At 38.6% G+C, this 17681-nt stretch overlaps 1 protein-coding gene across 25 annotated transcripts in view; it reads left to right on the forward strand.

Moving 5' to 3' along the window:
- The window catches only part of WNK1 (WNK lysine deficient protein kinase 1), a 136259-nt gene that overhangs the window by 63855 nt on the left and 54723 nt on the right, over window positions 1–17681 (forward strand). For all 25 annotated transcript variants that reach the window (XM_060306534.1, XM_060306540.1, XM_060306539.1 and 22 more), the window contains exons 3-4: window positions 4966–5186; window positions 7391–7548. In XM_060306534.1, coding sequence (XP_060162517.1) covers window positions 4966–5186; window positions 7391–7548 — 379 coding nt within the window. The remainder of the gene's footprint in view (window positions 1–4965; window positions 5187–7390; window positions 7549–17681) is intronic.

A 17681-nucleotide genomic window follows, 5' to 3' on the forward strand; every position in this document is an offset into this window, starting at 1 on the left:
CTGGTAAAAACATATAAAATTTACCATCTTAATCATTTTAAAAAAATTTGTTTTATTTATTCTTATTTTTGGCTGTGTTGGGTCTTTGTTGCTGCGTGCGGGCTTTCTCTAGTTGTAGCGAGTGAGGGCTACTCTTCTTTGCGGTGTGCGGACTTCTCATTGCCATGGCTTCTCTTGTTGCGGAGCACCAGCTCTAGGCGCGCGGGCTTCAGTAGCTGTGGCACGCAGGCTCAGTAGTTGTGGCACACGGGCTTAGTTGCTCCGCAGCGTGTGGGATCATCCCAGACCAGGGCTCGAACCCGTGTCCCCTGCATTGGCAGGCGGATTCTTAACCACTGTGCCACCAGGGAAGCCCTTTATCATTTTTAAGTGTATAGTTTAGTTAAATATATTCATGTTGCTGTGTAACCAATCTTGAGAATTCTTCATCTTGCAAAACTAAAACCCATTAAACAATTCCCCTTTCTTCCTTTGCACCAGCCTTTGGCAACCACCAACTATTTTCTGTGTCTAAGGATTTATCTGATCAAGGTATTTCATATAAATGGAATATAAAATACATGTTTGTGTTTGGCTACTTTCACTTACCATGTTTTCAAGGTTCATGTTGTAGCATGTATCAGTACTTCATTCCTTTTTATGACTAAATAATATTTCGTGGATATACCACAATTTGTTTATCCACTCACTTATTGATAGACATTTGGGCTGTTTCCACATGAACATTTGTGTACAAGTGCTTATTTGAGTACCCGTTTTCATGCCTTTTAGATACGTATATACCTTTGAGTAGAATTGCTGAGTCATATGGTAATTCTGTGTTTAACTTTTTGAGGAACCACCAAACTGTTTTCCACAATGGCTGAACCATTTTACATTCCCACTAGCAATGAATAAGGGTTCCAATTTTTCCATATTCTTTCCAACACTTGGTTTTTTTGTTTGTTTGTTTTTGGTTTTTTAATAGTCATCTTGCTGGCTGTGACATGGTATCTCATTTGATTTGCATTTCCCTAGAGAGTAATGATGTTGAGCATCTTATCATGTGCATGTTGTACATCTTTGGAGAAATGTCTATTCAACTCTTTGCCCACTTTGTCCATTTTTAAATTGGGTTGTTTGTCTTTTTGTTGAGTTGTAAGAGTTCTTTATATATTCTGTAAGCTAAACCCTTATCAGGTGCATGATTTGTAAATATATTTTTCCCATTCTATATATTCTTTTCACTCCTTAATGACGTCATGTGATGCACAAAGTTTTAAATTTTGATTAAGTCCAGTTTATCTGTTTTTTTTTTCCCTAGTTGCTTGTGCCTTTAGGGTTATATCTAAGAATCCATTGCCAAAACCAAGGCCATGCAGTTTTACCCCTATTTTTTCTTCTAAGAGTTTTATAGGCTTAGCTCTTTTATTTAGATGGTTCCAGTTTTTGAGTTAACATTTGTGTATGTGTGAGGTGTGGGATCCAACTCCATTCTGTTGCATGTGGATATCCAGTTGTCCCAGCACCATTTGTTGAAGAGACTATTCTTTCCCTGTTGAATGATCTTGACACCCCTGTCAAAAATCATTTAACCATAGATGCATGGGTTTATTTCTGGACCCTCCATATTATTCCACTGTTCTATGTATCTATCCTTATGCTAGTACCACACTGTTTTAATACTACAAAACCTAGCTTTGTGATATGTTTTGAAATTGGAAAAAGTGAGTTCTCCAATTTTGTTCTTCTTTTTTGATATTGTTTTGGCTATTTGGGGCCCCTTGTAATTCCGTATGAACCTGAGGATTAGCTTTCCATTTCTGCAAAAAGTCTGCTAGAATTTTGATTGCATCTGTAGATATAATCAAATCTATCCATAGATATATCGAATCTGTGGGTCACTGTGGCTAATATTGCCATCTTCACTATATTGTTTTCCAATCCATGAACCCATCTCTCCATTTTATTTAGGTGTCCTTTAATTTCTTTCAACAGTGTTTTCTAGTTTTTGGTGTATAAATCTTTCACTTCCTTGGTTAAATTTATTCCTAAGTATTTTATTCTTTTGGATGTTGTTGCAAATGGAATTGTTTTCTTGCTTTCCTTTTCAGGTTGTTAATTGTTGGGGTGTACAACACAACTCATTTGTGCGTGTTGATCTTGTACGCTGGCAATTTTGCTGAATTCGTTTATTAACTCTAGTTGTGTGTGCATGTCTGTATGTATTCTTTAGAATTTTCTATATATAGGATCTTGTTATCTGCAAATAGAGGGAGTTTTACTTCTTCCTTTCCAATTTGGGTACCTTTCTTTTTCTTGCCTAATTAATCTGGCTAGAGTTTCTAGTACAACACTGAAGAGCAGTGGTTATTCTTGTCTTATTCCCAGTCTTAATGGGAAAGCTTTCAGTGTTTCACCACTGTAGTATAGCTGTGGGTTTTTCATAAATGCTCTTTATCATGTTGAATATATTCTCTACTATTCTTAGTTTGAGTATTTTTTTTTTATCATGGGAAGGTGTTGGATTTTGTCTGATGCCTTTTCTGCATGAATTGAAATGATCATGTTGTTTTCCCCTTTGTCCTATTAATGTGATACCTCACTCGTGTAATTGAAACTGTTAAGATATAGAACATTTCCATCATCTCAATACATGCCCTTAAACCTCTTCCTAGGCAGCCCTTTCCAGGCAGCCCTTTCCTCACCCTCCAGAAGTAACTCTGTTTTTATATATATTTTTTAAACCATAAAACCAACTTTCACCGTTAGTTTTCTTTAATTACCTCATATCCCACCCAAGTGAAGCAGAATTTCATTTTTTAATTTATTTTTAAGGTTTTGTATTAGTTTCTGTATTAGCTTTTTGGTTAAACTCCACTTGTGTGTGTGTGTGTGTGTGTGTGTGTGTGTGTGTGTGTGCATTTGAAATATCTTTTTTAGTGGCTGCTTTAGATACTGCATTTATATCTTTAACTTTTCACAACATGCTTGATACTGTACAATTTCATGTAAAATAAAGGAAACTTGCAAAAATATAGGCCCATGTATTTCTAGTACTTATACTTTATGCTATAATTTTCATATGTTACATTTATTGTTTAGATCCTGTAATACAATGTTATAGATTTTCCTTTAAGTAGTCATATGTAACATAAAGATAGTAATAGGAAAATGTAGTCTTTTATATTTACCATCAGTGCTCTTCATTTTTTCCCTGAATATTTCCAGATAAAATAGCGTCAGAACTCAGTTAATCAGAAATCTCTGTCCTGTTCTTTTAACATTAGCTGGGCTGCTTGGACTCTGCTACACACACACATATTTCAGAGGTCAGCCAGAGATTTAGGCAGAGTGAATATACAGAATTTGGAGATGCCCTTCTATACCCCCTTTTTTTTTTTTTTGCGGTACGCGGGCCTCTCACTGTTACGGCCTCTCTCGTTGCGGAGCACAGGCTCCGGACGCGCAGGCTCAGCGGCCACGGCTCACGGGCCCAGCCGCTCTGCGGCATGTGGGATCTTCCCGGACCGGGGCACGAACCCATGTCCCCTGCATCGGCAGGCGGACTCTCAACCACTGCACCACCAGGGAAGCCCTATACCTCCTTTTTTAAAAAAAATTTATTTATCTTTTGGCTGCATTGGGTCTTCATTGCTGCACATGGGCTTTCTCTAGTTGCAGCGAGCGGGGGCTACTCTTTGTTGCGGTGCACGGACTTCTCATTGCAGCGGCTTCTTTTGTTGCGGAACACCAGCTCTAGACACTAGGGCTTCAGTAGTTACGGTGCGTGGGCTCAGTAGTTGTGGCTCACGGACTCTAGAGCACAGGCTCAGTAGTTGTGGCGCATGGGCTTAGTTGCTCGCGGCATGTGGGATCTTCCCGGACCAGGGCTTGAACTGTGTCCCCTGCATTGGCAGGCGGATTCTTAACCACTGCGCCACCAGGGAAGCCCCTGTACCTCCTTTCTGGGATTACACACCACCCCCACCCTCCAGCCCCCCGCCCTGCCTCCTTCACTCTTTAGATCTCTGCTGTCCAACAGAACTTTCTGTGGTGATGGAAATGTTCTGTAATCTGCACCATCCAAAATGGTAGCCACTTGCTACAATGCAGTTGTTGAGCACTTGAAATGTGACTAGTGCAGCTGGGAAATGAAAATTTTTTATTTTAATTAATTCATTTAAATATGAATATTCTTGGGCTTCCCTGGTGGTGCAGTGGTTGAGAGTCTGCCTGCCGATGCAGGGGACACGGGTTCGTGCCCCGGTCTGGGAGGATCCCACATGCCGCGGAGTGGCTGGGCCCGTGAGCCATGGCCGCTGAGCCTGTGCGTCCAGAGCCTGTGCTCCGCAATGGGAGAGGCCCGCATACCGAAAAAAAAAAAAAGAATATTCTTATTTGTCTAGTGAATATTGTATTGGACAGACTGTCATTGTAGAAAGTTCTGTTGAATAGCATTGTTCTAGACCCTGAGGTAATCTTGAACTCTATCCTCGTATTCATTCCTCAGCCAGTAATGCTCCAGGTTTCAGTCCAGGTTTGAGCGACCCCCACAGACTAGTGCTTTCCCTTTTCCCTCGTGTGTACTCCCTTCCAGTTTATGCCTGATTTTGATTCCTCCAGAGCTTTCGAGTAGTTGTGTGTGTGTGTATTTACTAGAGTTTATAATTATATCTGCATCCAGTAAGAGTTGCTTCACCATTACCAGAAGTCGAACTCTGCCTCTTAACTTTTAAATCGTTTTAGCAGTGATCTAATTTTAAGGAATTTATTTTTTGTGCTTTGTTATCAGAATTTGCTTGCCAACTACTTATTATCCTATCCCCTTTAACCTTACTAAAAGTAGCACTAACCTAAGCTTACTGAATCTTAATATTCTGAACTTGATATTCCCATCTCAGATATGCTAGAATTTAATGGAATTCTTCAAAGTAATAAATGCATATCATTGATAACCTGTTTGGTGTACCTTGCCTTTTCTAGGTACCTGAAAAGGTTTAAGGTGATGAAGATCAAAGTTCTGAGAAGCTGGTGCCGTCAGATTCTTAAAGGACTTCAGTTTCTTCATACTCGAACTCCACCTATTATTCACCGGGATCTTAAGTGTGACAACATCTTTATCACTGGCCCTACAGGCTCAGTCAAGATTGGAGACCTAGGTCTGGCAACCCTGAAGCGGGCTTCTTTTGCCAAGAGTGTGATAGGTATGTTTCAGGTGTACCTTGCAGTCTCACTGGCTTTCTGACATTCCTTTTATTTAGAAACCTGACCTTGTCAGAGCTTTTATTATGTGAAATAAACCTTCAGAAATTCAGAGCTTGAACCCAGGAAGTGATGTGGAGTTCTCTATTTCTTTGCCTCTAGAATCATCTTGAAGACCATTGTTGTTTTGTAAAGTTATATGAAGAGAAGTAAGGTGAACTTTGCTTACAAAACATTATGTAATAATTGTTAACCTTACTGAGTCATTTCATTGATACTTAGTATCATATACTTACTTATATAACAGATAAAGTATGTTACTTTCCCCATAAAAGAAATTGAATTTATATATAATTTAGTTCCTGAAGAAGTCTGTTGGATAGATGTATATTCAAAAATATCTGCCTATTAAAACTTTATTTTAAAATGTGAAAATATGATGGTTCATTATCAACTTTTTTTTAACTCCTACTCTTCAGAAGATATACCTGAAACAGTTTTCAGCCTCAGTACTATTGACACTTCGGGTTGGCCAGCTCTTTGTTGTAAGGACTGACCTGTTCATTGTAAGATGATTTAGCAGCATCCCTGGTCCTACTCACTGGATGCCAGTAGCATGCCCCCTTGCCCACTTCCCCCCAGTTGTTACAACCAAAAATGTCTCTGGACATTGCTAGATGTCTCCTATAGGGCAAATCATCATTCTTGAGAATCACCGATCTATACAACATTTCTGTCCTTTCAGCCTTTAACTGTTATGTTAGAGAGTTGTAGCTGGAAAAATAATTTAATGCTGATTATTTTATAAGCTTTCACTTTCTGAGGAGGGTATGACAATTTGAAAACTTGAAATCTTCACAAACACTCTACTCTCCCCAAAGGTGATGACAATAACAACAGCAAGAAAGCCATTCTTTTTTTTTTTTTTGTGGTACGCGGGCCTCTCACTGTTACGGCCTCTCCCGTTGCGGAGCACAGGCTCCGGACGCGCAGGCTCAGCGGCCATGGCTCACGGGCCCAGCCACTCCGCAGCATGTGGGATCCTTCCGGACCGGGGCACGAACCCGTGTCCCCTGCATCGGCAGGCAGACTCTCAACCACTGCGCCACCAGGGAATCCCAAGCCATTCATTTTTAAGTGGGCTAGAATCCTATGTTTTAGTAAGAAAAACATTGAACACCAGTAATTTGCACATCCTTACAAAATAGTGTTCCTGGGAAGAGTTATTTAGAGATGAATTTCCTTTTTGCCCTCCTTATAGGAAACAGTTCTTTGATTGTCTTCGGCATCTTAATCTCTGTCGCAAGAGGGTTTTTTCTTATTTCTTTTTTTGTTTAAACCATAGTGTGCAAGCCTGTTCTTAGAAATGTCCTATAATTTGAGGTATTCGGGCTTAATTTCTTTGGAAACATTGGAAACCTGGTGTGTGGAATCATACACTCACTCTATGCTCATAATTCAGTCTGAGAACTCAAGTGCAGACCGAATTATTTGTGTGTGTGTCTGTAGGATGTGCCTCACTACACTTCTTACATCTGCAGTAGGTTTGTGTACTGCAGGGGGGGGTGGTAAGTGTGTGAAGAAAAGGGCTCTGGTGAGTGGCCTTTATAGACAATTACAGTTTATTTTACCGTTTTAAAAATGTATTGAATATCTGTTTTTTACTGAAAAGCCGCCTTAAAAGTGAAACTGATGAGATGGAATGTTAATGGCAAGAGACTAGCTATTATATGAATGTTAACCTTACAGCTACCATACAGTAGGGGGCAGACAAGGATTTTGATCTTTTTTAACCCATCATCCTATCTTACAGGTAGATGGCATTATATCTACTTTATTCCTCAGTAGTCTCTTACCTTTTCCTTCCGTTTGTTTTCAATATATCAGTTTATCTTTTATGCAAGGCTCTATTTTGACATTGTATAACACTAATCCATTTGAAACAGTAAATAAATAGACACGTGATCCTATGCCAGCTTTTATAAAGGAGTTGTAGTGTAAGATCTATAACGTATTTGATGGAACAGACTAAGACGATTTCTTTCCTCTCCCCCCACCACCTACCTACCTTTCTTTCTTTTTCCTCCCTCACCTCTTACCCCCCTTCCACTTTCTTCTCTCTCACAGGTCAACCCCTCTGCTGTTGCCCTCCCCATGAATCGCAGCTTCTCCTCACACTGAGTCTGAATCATTCTTTTAATTTAAGGTACCCCAGAGTTCATGGCCCCTGAGATGTATGAAGAGAAATATGATGAATCCGTTGACGTTTATGCTTTTGGGATGTGCATGCTTGAGATGGCCACATCTGAATACCCTTACTCCGAGTGCCAAAATGCTGCACAGATCTACCGTCGAGTGACCAGTGTAAGTCTTGTCCTAACTGACTGGTGATCTTAGGCTAAGAAGCTGTATAACATCAAACCATGCAAAAGGGAACAACACTAGAAAGCATCACATGGAGTTCACCGCTCATCTGTGTCTCGTGTCTCCTCTTCTTATAAGGACTGGTCAGATTGAGCTGTGGCCACCCAGCTCCGGGTTGACCTCATTCTAACTAATTATACCTGCAGCGATCCTATTTCCAAATAAGGTCACATTCTGAGAAACTGAGGATCAGAATTTTAACATATCTTTTGTGGGGGGGGGGCGGGCGGGGGACGCAGTTCAACCCGTAACAGTTCATGGGTTCATCCAACAAATATTTAAGTCTCTATTATGTTCCAGACTTTTTTCTAGATCCTAGGTATTGAATATTATAGTTAAGTAAAACACAAACCTGTCTCTCAAGAGCTTATTACTAGGCAAAGGAGAACAAACAAGTAAACCAGACGGTTACCATAGTGTATAAAAGCAGTTATTCTAGGGATAGGTATGTAACAGAAGCACATAGAAGTAGTGCCTAATTGAGTTTGGACAGGTTAGGAAAATTATGTAAATAAATAGGGAAAGACTAAGAGTTGCATGTGAAAAATCTTTGTATGTCTACAGTTTGAAAACAGGAAAAAGAAGAGACAAGGGATAAGGGAGGAAAGTGAAAGTTTAGACTATACTTGAGCACTGGGGGAACCATTGCAGCCGCTATAAGACTTGGTAGGTGTCGTAGGAATTCCCTGGCGGTCCAGTGGTTAGGACTTCGTGCCTTCACTGCCAAAGGCCTGAGTTCAATCCCTGGTCGGGGAGCTAAGATCCCACAGGCCACGAGGTGCAGCCCCCGCCCCCTGTCCTCCCCCCCAAAAAAAGACTTGGTAGGTGTCATAAGATCAGACTTAAATTTTTAAAAGAGTTTTCTGGCTGCAGAGTGGAGGATGGATTTATGAGGAAACACTAAAAAGCTGAAAACCCAGTTAAGTGGCTATTGCACTAATCTGAAGGAATAACCGATAGACTGAAATGAGGAGTTAAAGTAGAGATGGCCAAAGTGGATGGACAAGAGATTGATTTTCTTTATGAATTTGAATTCAATTAAGCTAACGTGTTCTTTTCCACCTAATATTTATGAAAACAATAATAATGTGAAAATACCCTTTGTAAATACATATCTTCTTAAGGAGATCAAACTGAATATTAAACCTGATTAAGAGGTTAAATACATTAAATTTTAGGACTATAAAATATACAGTTTGTACGTAAAATGGTTTGTGTAATTTATTTACTAACTTACTGTCTATAACTTCTTCACTCCATCACACTCTAAACCAGGGATTAGCAAACTATGATCCATGGGCCAAATCCAGCCTCCTACCCATTTTTGTACAGCCATGAGCTAAGAATTCTTTTCACATTCCTAAATGGTTGAGGGGGAAACCAAAAGAAGAATAATATGTGATGACCTATGAAAATTATATGAAATTCAAATTTCAGTGTCCATGAAGAAAGTAATGACACAGCCACTTATTTGTTTCTGTATTATCTATGTCTGTTTTCACATACTACAGTGGCAGAGTTGAGTAATTGCAACAGGCTCTGTGGTTCAAAAATCCTAAATTATGTACTGTTTGGCTCTTAACGGAGAATGTTGCTGACTCCGATTCTAAACACATGACACCAGAAAGAGAAAAACAAATATCGTATATTAACACATATATGTGGAACCTAGAAAAATGGCACAGATGAACCGGTTTGCAGGACAGAAATAGAGACACAGATGTAGAGAGCAAACGTATGGACACCAAGGGGGGAAAGTGGCAGGGTGGGGTGGGATGAATTGGGAGATTGGGATTGACATATATACACTGATATGTATAAAATGGACAACTAATAAGAACCTGCTGTATAAAAAAATAAATAAATTTCAAAAATTCAAGAAAAAATCAAACACATGACACCAGAACTTCTTAAAAAATTCTCCTCTGAAGAGTTCTGTAACTAATTTCTAATCTGCAAAAGTGGTGATAATGTTCTACTAGAATGCTATTAGCCTCTGTACTTGGAGTAGGCAGGAGAATCTCAGTGTGAGCAAGTAGTTACTTAAATTATTAGCTCTGATAATTTGTGGGCAGTCTTTTCTCTCTGTTAAGAGTAGAACTATCACTTTAATTCTGTGGCGAAAACATGACAGGTTTTAATGTAACACCCATTTTTCACTGGCCATATTTATTCTTTCTATTGCCTAAGAATAAATAGCATCTTAAACCCAGTACTACTGCTTGAGGTGATCATTCTGGATTTTAAACACAAAGACTTATTAACAAATATCTTTTATTTACCTTCCAGCAGTACTGAATGTTTTGATAGTGAATAGACCAGAAGAATGAAGTATCCATCAGATAGCCATATATTTAAACATTCTCTACTGTCTCTCAGCCACCAGCCTTCTTTGTGGGTCTTGCAATATTTCTACTTTGAAACTTGGTAGATTTTGTTGTGAACCATCAGACAGTGCTTTGCTGTTAGAGACACTGCCTAGGCATTACCGGGTTGTCTAGTGATAGGTGTCTCTAATTAATCTTGTGAATTCAATTCCTGACTATTTCTCTAAACAAATAAAGGTTTTTACTTAAAATATCTCAAGGGATCATGGAATTTTAGTTTCTTTATGTAAAATGAAGTCTAAAAAATAACTCTGCTATTTAAAGAAATAAAGTTATAAATTATATGGTAGGACTGTTTTTTTTTTTTGGCTGTACGTGGGCCTCTCACTGTTGTGGCCTCTCCCGTTGCGGAGCACAGGCTCCGGACACGCAGGCCCAGCGGCCACGGGTCACGGGACCAGCCGCTTCGCGGCATGTGGGATCTTCCCGGACCGGGTCACGAACCCACGTCCCCTGCATCAGCAGGCGAACTCTCAACCACTGCGCCACCAGGGAAGCCCTGTTTTGTTTTTTAATGCAGAATTTATGGGTGACCTGTATTAAATTTTACCTTGTTTTATACCTTACCCACCAAATATGTTTAACTGGTTAAATATAATGACTGTATAGGATGAGTAGGTGAAAAATAGTGTAAACCCTATTGATTAAATCTACTCACCGGAGGCTCAGGGCTAAAAGCAGTGTTCTTTGGCTTCAGACTGTCAGACACAGCACTGCCATAAAATCAGATAAAAGTTTATATAAGCAATAATTTGATAAAAGTAAAGAAAACAAATTAATTTGATTTTTAAGATAATGCATTTGAGATACTGTCTAATCAACAAATGAATCTTTATTTGCAAACACAAACTCCAGCTCACTTGAGAAGAAAATCCCCTTCTCAAATGAAAAAAGTGTTTGGCGTTAGTTTAATAGACCCTAGAAAGACCAATATCACTGTTTCCATAGTCTTAGTGTAGTATTTACCCTTTTTTCAGTTTGTCAATGGGTTGTGTTTTTTTTCTTTTTTAAGATAAAGTTCACATACCATGAAATTCTCCATTTAAATCATTTGAAGGTGTAAAATTCAGTGGGTTTTAGTGTATTTACAGTGTTCTGCAATCGACACCACTAATGCCACTCCATCACCCCAAAAAAGAAACCGCACACCTGTTAGCAGTCACTCCACATTCCTCTTCCACCCAGCCCCTGGCAAGCACTAATCTACTTTCTGTCTTTATGGATTTGATTTGCCTGTTGTGGACATTTCATACGAATAGAATCATAAAATACGTGGCCTTTTGTGTTACACTTTGTTTCTGTGTTATGCTTTGATTTAGCGTAACCATTTTTAAGGTTTATCCATGTTTTAGCATGAATCAGTACTTCAGTCCTTTTTGTAGCTGAATAATATTGCATTGTATGAATGTAGCACATTTTTAATGTTCAGCAGGTTTTATTTCTTTCTATTTCTGTAGTTTCTTCCTCCTTTTCTCATTGTTTAAACTGTTTGAACCTATAGCCACCCTCACCTCTGGAGAGGAATTGGGAACAGGAAGGATGAAATATACAGTGTTTTAAAAGGTATTGTCCTAGAGCCCGACTTATTAAATCTTTGTTTATAGTTTTGTGTTTGTAGCATAGCGTATGGCACATTGTAGGCACTCAGTGATACTTTGAAGAATAAATGATTCAATTAAAGGAATCCCAGATATAGTCAAGTTAGACACTATGTCAATTTGGGACAGTTGAGTTTACCCTGCAAAATAAGGTCACCTTAGAAATACTAAAATTATCCTACTAACGTGGAATTGAATAGTAGCAAGTAGAAACTGATACAGTTTATATATGTACATATACAATATATTTTTGTAGAATGGGAAAAGCTGTTTGGTACAACTAGAGCAGAAAACAATAACTTTAATAGAGTCAAAATTCCAGGACTAGAAAGGCATTTGAAAAAGTCATCTATTCACATGCTCTTCCATCAGTTCTCAAATCACTATTGAGATCTTTGCTGTGCAAAGTGCAGTCCCCACAACCAGCAGAATTGGCATCCTAGGACACTTGTTATTATAAAAATGTAAAATTTTGGCCGCGTCCCAGACGGATTGAGTCAAAACCAGCATTTTACAAGATCCAAAGATGATTTGTGTGTACATTAAAGTTTGAGAAGTGTGAGCTACAACAGTGATCACCTCAGGTCCCTTCCAGTTCTGTATACCTTATTTTTGGTTAAATTAAAAAAAAAAACGGCTAAATATTGTATATCAAGCATTATTTGAATAAATTTTTGTTCCATTGTTCATGGAACCTTTTTACTAGCAACCAAGTTGACTTAGAAATCTAACCCTATTTAATTGCATTTTTTTCTGCCTATTCAAGAGTTGCTTTTTAAAAACGCAAAATAGTAAGTCAAGCCGTGGAAAAGCTGGAATAAAAAGCTTGGGGAGTTAAGTCAGTTGGAACTTTTGGAACCCTTGGTCTCTGAGGATACTGCAGGCATTTACTTGTTCTTTGTTTTTCCTCTCAGCTGTGAAAACTGAGCTCTGTATTATCTACAGTCCGTTATTCTGTACTTCAGTTATTATATTTCTTATCTGGGAAACTCTGTCTTGGTTTCACTAACCTCCATTCCCATCTTCTGGCTTCCAGTGAAGAATAAAAAGGGCTATGTCCTTTTTTAATTTTCTGAAGTTTTTCTCATGTTTTGGGTGCTGAGATAAATGTGTGGGGAGTTTACCTTGATTATACAATGATTTATATGATTGTATAAGCATTAGTGGTGACTCTATTGAAATACACCTTGAAGTATTGTACTTTCCCTTAAGTTTGCTTTGGGTGTAAATTGAACTAATTTTTTAAAGGATATGTCAGCATTGGTCTGCCTAACGATTGCACATTTATTAAGGAAACATGTTTGGTTATCCATCGAGAGATCATCAAACTCCCTAATGCAGACTGCCCCCTGCCACTCCAGATTCCTGGTTTCCATCCCAGATCTACTATGCTCCGCCTGTTTACCAATAGTAGTCAGTGAACTGCCCCCTCCTAAACTCACAAGGCCTCCTATGGGTTTGGCACTATCTTAGGAATGGGATACAAAGAAGAGTGTTTAACAGTCTAGGATTACTTTTTCAGGTTTGAAGATCACAGAACTCTAGTCAGTTGAATCATAAACTCTAGTTCTCAGTTTCTTTTCAATTTATTTTAACGATTATTCACTTACTTAACAGCCATTAGTTAGGTGTCTTCTGTGTGCCAGGTTGAGGATACAGCAGTGAACAAGATATATGCTTCAGTGTTCTTTCACCTTCTTGTAGGGAAGGTAAACATTGAAGTAGTAAATATAATAAAGCACGTGGATTTTATAGACATAATGAGGTACAGGGTTTTGATCTCATTGAGAGAGTCAGAGACAGTATTCCTGAGAAAGTTGGTTTAAATTGAGAGCTTTATTGGCCTGTGTCAGGGATGCTAAGGCAGATCTGTATGAAGGAATGAGCCAGTAACCCCGGTCATCTGGAGCTCTTTACCAGAAATATTTCTAGGGTTTTTTTTTTTTTTTGGCTGTGTTGGGTCTTCGTTGGTGCACATGGGCTTTCTCTAGTTGTGGCGAGCAGGGGTTACTGTTTGCTGCGCTGTGCGGGCTTCTCATTGTGGTGGCTTCTTTTATTGCAGAGCATGGGCTTTAGTAGTTCCAGTGTGCAGGCTCTAGGGAGCGTGGGCTTCAGTAGTTGTGGTGCGCAGGCTCAGGAGCCGTGGCACATGGGCTTAGTTGCTCCACGGCATGTGGGATCTTCCCGGACCAGGGATCAAATCCGTGTCCCCTGCATTGTCAGGCGGATTCTTAACCACTGCGCCACCAGGGAAGTCCTAGGATTCTTGAAGAAAGTCATGCCAATATTGTTGCCCCTTCAGTATTTCCATCATACTCAACCTCTGTCTTATTAATATACTATAATGATAACTATATTGATATTAACTGTTGTCCCCCCCCCCCCATGAGAACTGAGCGTCTCAAGGACAGGGGTTTTTTTCCTCTGTAGACCAGTTCACTACTACATGTCTGGCCTTGCAGTGGTACAACTGCCATGTAAATAGCAGATGATAGCAGTGTAAATATTAACACATATACATCCTATGTCTCAGACATTGCATTAAACACTTTGCATTATTATGTAATTTAATTCTTCCAACAAACCTCATTGGGGGTGGTTTACTACTACTGTTGTCTACACTTTAAAATAAAAATCTGAAGCCCAGGATGGCTAGCCCATGATTACATATCTAGAAAATAACAGAGTTATTCTGTTATTCTGATTCCAGGTCCCCTGCTCATGTCAAAATTCTGTACTGAATTCATAAATGTCTAGTACAGTGTCAGTCTGTGACCTGAGGGCATTTAAACCTGTCTGTGTAAGTGCCAATGTGAAGGGGTAAATGGGTAATGTACCGGCTTAATAACTATATTCTATGGTGCACTGATAAAGAACTGTTGTGTGTCATTGTTCTGCACATGCATTTCATTCAGGTCTCAGAGAGGCCTTTCCTGCCCATCCATCTAAAACAGTCTTAGGTGTGCACACACTTTACTTCTATCCCCTATGGTTTTATTTTTCTTCATGGCTTTTATCACAGCCTAACAGTGTTTATCTAAAGCCCCAATTAGAATATAAATTCTGTGGGTTGTGGGGGTTTTATTTGAGTTGTTCTTGGCTGTTTTCCTAGTGCTTAGAGCCTGGCAGGTAATAGGCACTCAGTCAGTGTTTGCGAGATGAATACACGAATACAGAACTATAGGGAGTGAAACACAATGTTGCCTGTGGAGGAAATGGGCTCTGGAGTTGGGTCTGCTTGAGTTCAGATCCCAGCAATGTCATTTCCTAGCTGAAACCTTGGGCAAGTTAATTAACTTCTCTGAGCCTAAGCTGGTAATGAGGATTAAATGAGAAAAGTGCCTAAATCAGTTAGCAGTCAGTACTTATTAGGCATTGCCATTATTACCATTAACATCATTATGACATGCTTAGTAGTGAAATAAGTTGTCTCTTGTTCTATTCTTTTACCTAGCAACATTCAACAAATAGCAGTGTTTAAAATGTGTTTAATGAACTTAAAATAAAGCCAAGTTTTAAATGAGTGAAAATGAGCTCACATTTATTTATCATCTTGCTTCTTGCCAATCACCTTGCAAAGTGCTTTACATATACTATCTTATTTTAATCTTTTGTATTTTGATAAGTAGATAATACCTTCATTTTACAGGTGGGAAGACAGATTCAGAGGTTAAGCATTTTGCCCAAGGACATGAAGGAGAAATACTAATAGTAGGGTCAGAAATCAAGCATCTCTAACATAACACTAATACAAACCTTAAAATGTTTTCCTTTTCCTGTTTCTGTTTTGTAAACTTTTTCCCCTAGATTTCAAGGGAAAAGAAATTTAGGGTACGTGGGTAGCATAAGTCTAAGATTGGTGTCACAGGTTTGAGCCCCTGTTTAACAGGGTTCATGATCCCTGTTCAAAAGAGAAAAACTTATCTTGAAGTTTTCTGCCATTGGCAATGAAAAGATCCAAATAAGAGTAGTAATGTACTTAGCACAATTTTTGTCTGCTATTAAAAGAATAGAAACTATGGTAAGCAGTGGCATCAGTTTTTTATATGGAGGATAGTGCATTTGAGATTGGAGCAGTACACAAGCTTTCATGTATCCAGAGAGTAATGAGCCTTGGGGAGTCATGAGGTCAGCTAATTTCCTTGGATAGAGCTAGTTGGATTTGGTAGGGAGTTTGAAGAGGCTTGTTTTCCAATGGGATCATAAGGTATGTTCAAATTCCTGTAAACTAATGGTTCATACCAGTAAGAATCTGGCTGAATCCAGCCTCATAACAACCAAGTTAGAAATAATGGGGATTTTTAATTACTTTGTTTGTGTAATTTGACTTTGTCACTGATTCCATTAGCCTTTGGATTGCAAGGTTTGAACATTCTGTCTGGGAAAAACAGAATCAAAGCAGTTGGGGTGAAATTCCTTTTGGCTTTTATATAACAGATTGCATTTCACGCTACTTTTTTACAGAAACAAGTGAAGCTGATTCCTAATTATAGATAGGGTTTGAAAAGTTGGGAAAAACTTCGTATTTTTTTCTTTAGCAGTTGGATTTTTTGTGTGTGTGTGATATCCCAGAGATCTAAATCCACTGGAATTAGCTGAAATGATTCCTTTATAAATTTTATTCCTACTTCCATCCAACAAATTTAAATTATACACATAAGAGAAAACTTGGTGTATCATAGGGTGTATCTTAGGAACATTTTGCATGATTTTCAAAGTCATTCTATTACTGTCCTGTGATTTGATTAATATTAAAGGGTCTTAATCAGACCATTAATCTTAAACCAAACAGTTGGGTATCATTCCCAACATTTTCGGTGCTAAAAAACAATTGTGAAATCCCTATTTCAGAATTTCACAGAAAAGCTAGTTTTACTTATCCCAACTGAATGTTGATCTATAATTCACACAGCATTAGACTACAGAATAAAAACTGATAGGATATAGAGAGATGGTTTCTGCTGTGCTTAAGTAAATTATAATAGTATTGAGTTTCTTGGTATCTTGTAAATAATTTATATGCCAGAAGATTCATACAGATACTTTGTAGTTGCCACCTTCTCTCTATGTGTGATTTGAGGTATACCTTGAAAGAAGGGTAGGACTCAGTTGACTGAAAAAGGGAGCAGTAGAAAGAATATTCTTGTGAAAATGTGCATTAAGTATTCAGTGAAAAAGTAACTAATTTGGCTGGACTTATTTGGGGGGATAGGAGCAGAGAAGTAGGTAGAAGTTGACTTGTGAGGGCTTCTCACCCCAGATTAAGGAAATTAAAAGCACTATAATGTGGGCTAGAAGTAACACTGAACTAGACATTGTTGAATCTGGATTCTAGTTTTTGCTTTACCATTGACTAGGCCCTTACCCACTAGAATATAGGCTCTATTTGTTGTATTCTAGGTGCTGAAGGTAATGCAGTAAATCTAGTAGGTGTCTTATACATACTAGACTAGACTGGACATGACACCTCGTAGATGCCAGTGAATTAATGAATTAATTCCATCTTTGACATGGCATTAATCTCTTTGATCTACAGTTTTCTCATTTGAACAAGTTGGGACTCTAACTCAGATTCTTTCTAGATCTGTGATCCTGTGGTCATCTTGTAGGTGTGGAGAACTGTTAACCATATTTGAGTAATGTGTTGTGAGTTAAATGATGTCAGATGATTGGAAATGGTTAAATGTCAGATGATTAGATGAAGCCAGATGATTGAGCTGGCCACAATGTAAAATACAAATTGGAGAGAATAGAAACAGTGAGACCCGTCTTAAATTGGTCTAAGTTTAAAGAGGTGAGGTGTTGATAATCTGGATTTTGGTGGTCACAGTTGTTATGCAGAAGAAGCAATGATTTTGAGAAGTAACAAGCCAGTAAAAATCTCATTTTGTCCAACCAGAGATCTTTGGCTTTTGGAGGGGCAGTAGGAGTACTAGCAGCAGAACTATATATGAGCTGTTTTAAACATTTCTCATTGTTTAAAGAGCTCCTAGAGAATAATAGTACTTAAATATTGTGGGAGAAGAAGCATCCAAGAAGACTAAGGTTTCTATTCTGGAAATAATGATACCGTTGAAAGAAATGGAGG

This window comes from Globicephala melas, chromosome 10 (genome assembly GCF_963455315.2).
Source record: "Globicephala melas chromosome 10, mGloMel1.2, whole genome shotgun sequence".
In the NCBI taxonomy this organism is placed as follows: Eukaryota; Metazoa; Chordata; class Mammalia; order Artiodactyla; family Delphinidae; genus Globicephala; species Globicephala melas.